At 39.4% G+C, this 7,791-nt stretch overlaps 1 protein-coding gene across 1 annotated transcript in view; it reads left to right on the top strand.

Annotated features, from left to right (window-relative positions):
• Positions 1 to 5,632, top strand: part of LOC118406092 — a 5,917-nt gene extending 285 nt beyond the window's left edge. The window contains exons 2-9 of the mRNA XM_035805952.1: positions 335 to 409; positions 948 to 1,046; positions 1,830 to 1,937; positions 2,555 to 2,602; positions 3,094 to 3,137; positions 3,522 to 3,581; positions 4,720 to 4,776; positions 5,081 to 5,632. Coding sequence (XP_035661845.1) covers positions 335 to 409; positions 948 to 1,046; positions 1,830 to 1,937; positions 2,555 to 2,602; positions 3,094 to 3,137; positions 3,522 to 3,581; positions 4,720 to 4,776; positions 5,081 to 5,104 — 515 coding nt within the window. The 3' untranslated portion in view covers positions 5,105 to 5,632. The remainder of the gene's footprint in view (positions 1 to 334; positions 410 to 947; positions 1,047 to 1,829; positions 1,938 to 2,554; positions 2,603 to 3,093; positions 3,138 to 3,521; positions 3,582 to 4,719; positions 4,777 to 5,080) is intronic.
• The last annotated feature ends 2,159 nt before the right edge of the window (positions 5,633 to 7,791 follow it).

Here is a 7,791-nt window from a genome sequence, read left to right as displayed (position 1 = left end):
TCTTTGTTACTTCGTTTGTTTGTTCTTTGTTACTTCGTTTGTTTGCATACCCAGTAAAGAACCTGTAAAAAACAGGTAAACTAGTACAAGATACCAAAGACCAGACACTCAGATTTGATCGACTCGAATCGCAATAGACCCTTATTACTTGCTTCTGTCGGTAAAGTTTTTTAGCATACTAGTTGTAAAAGTGTGGCTCCTAAGAACCAACGCGCCATCTAAAAAGAATAGGAAGATTTCAACTTAATCCAGGTTTCTGTTCATAGGCCAAGAGAGCAGTTCATTGACGAAACAGATCACTAATTAAAGTGTGGATTTTTTCTTTATTTTGCAGAAGAAGAGGCGGAAGAAGACCCGGAATTGCACCGAACCAAGTCCGTGGGCTCCATGCCAACAGAAGCTGTTCAAGGTACTGAAACTGCAGTCTGCACTTACTGTGGTCTACTTTGAGTTCATTTTTTCGGTTGTATGAAGACATACAGTCAGGACTACCCAACTAACGGAAGGCTATCACAAAAGGCTACCCCTGGTGGCTGAACAATGTACAGTACTAGTATACAATGCAAGCGTTTACAAGGCACGTACTGAGTCGATTATTATGTTTACAAGTTCCTCTTAGAACATATACATGTGCATATTCGCCGTTCGGGTCATATCTACCGGCTGGTACATACAACTATGAATACATACTGTAGTTACTACTATTTTTAGACTGGAGAATACTACTGGATGCTAAGGTATAATGTAATGTGTAAACAATTAGGTACACATTCACTGAACGTTGCTTCAATATCTTCGTCTTATGTTTTCGGTTGTGTGGTTGTGTTGTGAGTGCATTGCAAAACTCAAGAACTTATGTGTATGGATTGTCATGATTTTGTTACGTAGAACTTTGTCAAAGACTCTTGTATAGCTCTTATGTACGAGTATATATTAATCTTTTCCAGGAATTTTGAAGAAAGAGGGCACACAGCGGCTGAAACGCACCAAGTCTGTCACACTCATCCTCCCGGCTTACATGGAACAGGCTATGGACAACGAGGAAGGTGGGAGAAATGATATATAAACAAAACAATATATTTCTCTCCATACTATGGAATGGGGTGAAATATAAAGAAGTGTAATTCTTCTCGTTCTTCAGTCGAACTCTAAACATAATGCACATGGTGAGGCGGAATGACTTTTCGGGTGTCGACAGTGCAAGGCGGCTTTGCCACGGCCGAAGCACAGCAAATCTCCCTTGTCGACAAGCATGTGAGGATCTTGTCAGAAATAAACCATTTTCAAATATCAAAGTGTAGGCTTATTATATCATTAGGGACAAATATAGTTTTCTTTTGAGCCCCAAAGCTGTAAGTTAGTATAGGGGTTGATAAATCTATGTCTAAAACGTTAAAAGATTTAGAAACTGGACTAGACGGCCCAGACTGTATGACAGACTGTTCTGGAAGTCAAACTTGATTTCCTGCACCTTATCATGAGGATGACAAATGATGATGATATGATGAAACAATGCTAGGGTCATATTTCCAAACCGGTACCCGTCTGGGCTCATTTGACCCCCTTTGTAGTTTCCAAAAGGCTTTTGTCCAAGGTCACCAAATTTGCAGGGGGCAAAATACTTGTCATCATGTTATCATTCCGGTAATTTCGGTATCGTCATGACGATATATAAGTTATTATAACGTATTTATGACGCCTTCGATGTGCATGCTTTAAAGATACGTTTTGCATTCTATCCCTTCAATTTTTGTCACGTACCATATATAGTATCTGATGTAGATTTATGCTTACTGAACAGCATTTGTTTTTTCCATGTACATCTGCAGGCACTGTCATAACACCTCAGTCTGACTCCGAAGACGAGGACGAGGAAGAAGATCCGAAGGAGAAGAAGAAGAAATCCAAAAAGAAAATCAAAGGGCCCAAAGTTGAATGTAAGAAAAAAAATACCGAGTATTAATTGCCTGTTGTTTTAACTATCTATTTTACCCAAACCTGGTAGCCGAATTAAGTAGTATATTCGTGATGATATATGTGGAGAAGGAGACCTCAGCCAACCGTTCACACTTACGCCACATCTTCAGAAAAGACGCTGGAGCCGCATGTTCCCCGTTTAGGAACTTTATTCGAACCGACACACAACAAACATGTTTCGCCGTGTGGCTTCTTCAGTGTTATGGGCTCGAATGAGCATAGTACAGCATGTACTCGCTTTTATAGGCCAAGTACATAGTGAACTGACCAAGTGCAAGGTGCCCTAGGTGGCTTAACCAATCACAGTACAGCAAGTTAGTGCAGTCTGCTCTAGGACTGGCACATAACATGACCTCAGTATATTCGTGATGGTTATGTCTATAGCTAGTTTCTTCGTTACTGATTTGTTTGGAAAAAAAGCTCCCTCTCCTAAGCAGCTAGATTTGAAAATATTGTTGGTTGTAAACAATGTTTATTGTCATCATATTGGTATATATCATGTACCAAAATGATGTTTCTTTGGTAGACATTAACTCCTTATAATTTTACATAATTAACTCCTTTTTCTTTCTTTCAGTGCCCGCATTATCGCAAAAACGAACACCATATGGACAGGACTTAATAGGTACGTACATGTACATGTGAAACACGAAAAGAAGTCTTATTATCCTTCATTTTCATTGGAAGAGTCTAGCGAAATTTCTCTATCTAAGAAGCCTTCATCAAAGAATATTTAGTACAATACTTCGAAGACGAGCTTTGCTTGAAGGTATTTTCCTGTTATGCTTGTTAGTTTCGCTAGTCAGTAGAGTCGAATGGCAAAGTGGCTAGGTCGTTCAACACGAGATCTAGAGGTCCCGGGTGTAATTGACTCCTGACGCCATTTTTGGCTAGAAATTGTGACCTTCCTGGCTCTGGTTTCCTGACTTCGGTTGGGGAGGTAAAAGGCAGTGGAAGGAGAGGGATTGTTTCAACTTCTAATTTTGAATCCAAGACCCAGTGAATAACGTTACCCACTGTCAATACGTTGTTAAAAAGGTGTTGGAACTATTGTAACATTTAGTACTACTCTTTCCGTCCTTGTTATGTGACTACAATTGAAATTTTCGTTTGCAGGATATCGCAAGTCGGCGGAAGGGAAGACAAAGCGGTACTTAAAGGTAAGGTGAAATGCCGTTCTAGGTCAAATATTCATGAGTACATGCATTTACCTTACCTATGCCTCATGAAAATCTGGTACAATCTGGGAGCTGTACATATAGTATAGATACGGGGTATTGAAATCTTTGTAAACTTTTAGAACGTAAACCAGATAATTAAAGATTCAGACAAATGATAAATACAGCGGACGTTAAGTAAAACGTTTTAATTCTTAGAAAAATGTATGATATTATAACTGTAATCGAACACCGCTGGGGACTTAAACTCTGAGTTACACAATTAAAAAATACAATCATATAAGTTCCTTTCAACGGTTGTCTTTCGAGGGTACTCGGTCGGTCTCTGTCTGTCATATCTAACCGCTACATTTCTCGTTCCACTAGCAAAACTACAACAAGAAGAGACGACCCAAGGGATGGCACAGATACTCCGCTGATGAAAAGGTACGTTTTGTAGTTATCAAGAAACAAACTCTTGGAACATTGACTGTTTGAATGAACCCCCAAACGTCACACAATTGCTACAGCTTTCATAACCAATGTGTATCTGATCAATAAATAGGTTCATTTTGCTGACATTGACCTTACTTAAAGTAGGGTGTTCAGTTTTTGTTTCCACTTTAGGCCATGTTGATTTGATTATATGGATGACATCCTCCGGGAACTCCAAAACTGATGCGAGCGAGCTAGCGAATAAAAAAAAAGTTTGGCAAAAAAAAAAAGTTGCCTTCAGTATGAAATCAAAGTGGCCAGGAAGGTTGAACATAGGACTAAACACACATAGTATGGTATACCAACAGTTAGGTGTAGGGACCAGTACATCATACATTTTTTTCTTCTTGGACCAATCCGAAAAAAACAGACCTGAAAAAAAAAAAACAGAGGAACTTTCAGGTTTCGCCAATTACAAAATGGACACACTATGTCGGCAGCCATTTGGAATCTAACCGGGGGGCCAAGAAGACAACAAGAGCCGGAAGTCAAGTAGAGTTTATAGTCAATTGCACCAAGTTTCTACAGTCAAAGGTACCTAGACAGTTAGCCTTTATTACATGGAGATGGGATTTTAAAATGCAGTGGGAGTCCAATAATCCACCAAACAGATTCCTTTGTAGCAAAATTGACCAATTACCATATTGTTTTGAGTATTGCCAGTTCTCAAGTTTCCACAGACGATCCGGTCCAGGTTCATGTCCGGACCTGGAAATGATCCTCTGGACCTGAATTTTCTGTACTGGTACCTCCCCCAACCAACAATAGATTTTTTTTTTCTTTCTGTCCTTTTGTATCTTATTCTTTGACTTTAGATTCATTTTGGCATTCTATGGCATTAGTCATCTGTTTTCTGATACTTTTTTTTTTCAATCTACGGAATATTTGTGCTCATTTTACAGCTGCTTTGCACCATTTATTGTGTGGTCGAAAACTTTTTTTTGTTGAAATGGCCGAAAATTGGTGCGAGCGCGGATGTCATCCATATAATCAAATCAACGTGGCCTTATTTGCATGATAATCGTATTTATAGCTTGACATCTTACATTTCAATATTTCTTTGGTTTATTTCTTTTATCTCTGTTAACAGCGTGTCGCTTGGGGCCCTGCTAGACCGAGGATCATACAAGGGGAGCTGTTTATGAAGGTGAGAATGCATCTTTTATCATTACTTTTACATTGTTTGAATCTTTCCAATGTTCATCTATTAAACGCCTTGCTTCGAATTCTGTCTCAACTATATGTATTTTATTTGACGCATAAAAGGCAAACTTCGAATCGTCTTGCTGATTTGTGTTACAAAAACATCACCATGCCACCACCGACATAACAACAACAACAACAAAACAACAACGACAACAAGAGTTGTTTGTTTTGGGGGAACAATGATAACTTCTATAGCAGCGTATATAACTAGAACAATGATCTTGATGTCATCTTTCTTTCCACAGCATTTCCGAAAGGCGCTGTACTAACAAGACTGGTGGTGTGGAGAGTCATGCGAGACATCGTTTGCTACACTCATAGCTTCGCTTCATGTAATCGTGTGTTGCTACCCTGTCAGACATACAGTCAAACATGTCTATACTGATCACTCGCGGGGTTTAAATAAAACATCCACAGTAGACACAACGTGGCCTCAAAAGAGAGGATTTATTTTACCTCCTTTAAAACGAATCATTCGGTGTGTTTGTAACCATGTGCGTCCGCAGTTGGTAATTTGATTTAAATGTTTCATCATTTATTATGTAGTTTCTACGCTTACCATGTAGTCCCTTATGTGAAACGTTAGACGGAGGTGATACTTGTGGTGCTGCAACGAGGAATGGGCTTGGAGGGCGGTGTCGTTACAAATGGTAAACAATCACTTGCTACTGTCAAGCTAAATAGAAGATATTCATTTCACTTACTTGGCTAAGGTTAATATTTTGCGGTAATCTTTTAAACATTTGCTGATATGTATATATTTTACTCATTTGCCTGCAATAAAGCTATAAAAGATACAGATGCAAAGTTTCATTGTATTCTTCCGTCTTTGATGTAGAATTAATGTTTAAACTGATGATAAGAAATGTTACAGATTCAGTTATATCCAGGTGCGCAATGACTGGAATGATGGATTATGTTAAGTAGGGTGGCTGTACACACATGTGCAGGTATCACGCTTGGCATGTCCGTTAGCCTCTTTCCAGGCTTCTTCGTGGGCTTTTATGACTGACATTGTGTGATTTTTTCTGCTTGTGCATCATTTCTGGTTGTTCTTGGTTTCTAGTAGTTATGAAAAAGAGCTCTTAGAAACCAGTACTGACAAATATTAGGAAAAAGTATAAAATACGCAAAAAAATGGCCCAGTCAAGAAGCCTGTCCAATAGCTATGCCCCGTTCTGGCGTGGTGCGGATATCCAACATGGATTACTAACTCGTGGACGATTTGGACCTTTTTCACCGACATAAGAAGAAAATTACCAGCTTCTTCTCCGAGAAATTCTTCCTTTAATGTTTGTAGCAACCGTTGGGATGTTTCGGATATAGACTTATGCAATTTTCTGGGTGGTTTGAAGAGAAGTGCATGCGTGGTCTTCAATTGGCCGGTTCAATTTTGGACAAGACAGCAACATGGCGAAGCGGCCGGCCCGGCTGGCGTGGTGTGGTGAAGACGAGGTAAAAATAGTATCTATTTCGTTGACATTGTTTTCAGATGCTTAGTAAGAGTATGCAAAGTCGTATCCCGTGGCGTAGTTCTTTAGTTTATGATTATAAGATCTTGTGTTGTAGTAGTTCTTAGTTAAAGGTATGCATCAAAATAGTCCATTTTCTCGATCTTATGAATATTTGGCAGAAGTTGTGGAATAATTTTGAACGTTGGACGTATTAGTATGCCTCCTTTTTAAATTACAGAACGTTCCCCGTTCATATTTGCCCAAAAGATTGCTGGAACAAAAGATCTAGATTTGTTTATCATTGGTAGCGACCACCTGTAGGAATGTGCATGTGGATGTCGCTAAATCTTCAGCCTAAATGAAGCGTAAACAAAGTGGTGTCTTGAAAGCTTCAATTTGTAATAACTCGTCGCAACAGTTTAGAAGTCTAAGCTACGTTGGTTATAGTACAGTCATACCGCGTTATATATGCAACTAAAAGTTTGTTTGTTTCTGTAGATGCATAACAAATGTCACATCTAGCCACGTGAACCATGGTGGTTCTCAAGAGACGACTTACGACTAGTGAATTATTGCAAGATGCTCAAGTTATTATTGAACTTCATGCACTGAAATACAATCAATCAATCAATGATCAATCAATCAATTAATCATGTTAGGCAGTTTTCTTTTATCAACCCAATTTCGTTGATACAATTTCCCCATAGTAAATACATGACTGGGTTCTGCAGTTCGCATGGTTCAAAAGAGACACCACGCGGCTAACTGAAAATCTGCAACACCCACTGTTAGAAGAATCCATATTTTGCAAGGCTACAGTGCCCCAAGGCGACATAGATTGTAACAAGTCCATCGGCCAAATAGGCTAAGCCAACCGTGTAACTTTTAGCGTCTAAAAAGGGAGTTCTTTGTAACTGGAGACTTTAGTACGGTTTAGATCTACAATCGGGTGTACTTTGCTGCATGATGTCCTATTGGGTAACCAGGACACAGAAAAGAATTCATCACCCCTAATCTAACCTTCATTTACCGTGACCTTAGTCGTACTGGAGGTCAAAACGCTATTGTACACCCTGATAATCCGCATAAATGCCATACAATACAGTATAACCGTCTGTCGATCTAAAACAAATCGTACATTGTATTCTAAAGGTATCATGGCTCCCTTTCCCCTATTTTTCTACAATTTTGATATAGCATGGATATCTTTGGGTAGTTGTAAACGTAAATACCTTTGCAATTCACCCTGGAATTCGCTGTACTGCACCGCTAGGGTACTAAACTAGCCGCCCAAAACCGCACATGATAACGTGGTTCCCCAACAAAATGGTTGCAAGTTGAAACGGGACGAAGACGCTTGGCACTGGGACTTCGGAAGTCGTATTCTAGCCTGACTCAGAAAAAAGCCCGTCGTGAACTCACAGGCATCTTCTCGGCATCGGGACCTAGTTGACTAAGCTTATAACGTTACAGGAGATTTTGCTACGGGTGGGATTCAATTA

Source organism: Branchiostoma floridae, chromosome 18 (assembly GCF_000003815.2).
Source record: "Branchiostoma floridae strain S238N-H82 chromosome 18, Bfl_VNyyK, whole genome shotgun sequence".
Taxonomy (NCBI): domain Eukaryota; kingdom Metazoa; phylum Chordata; class Leptocardii; order Amphioxiformes; family Branchiostomatidae; genus Branchiostoma; species Branchiostoma floridae.
The sequence above is the reverse complement of the archived record's forward strand: the minus strand, read 5'-3'. Positions and strand labels throughout refer to the sequence as shown.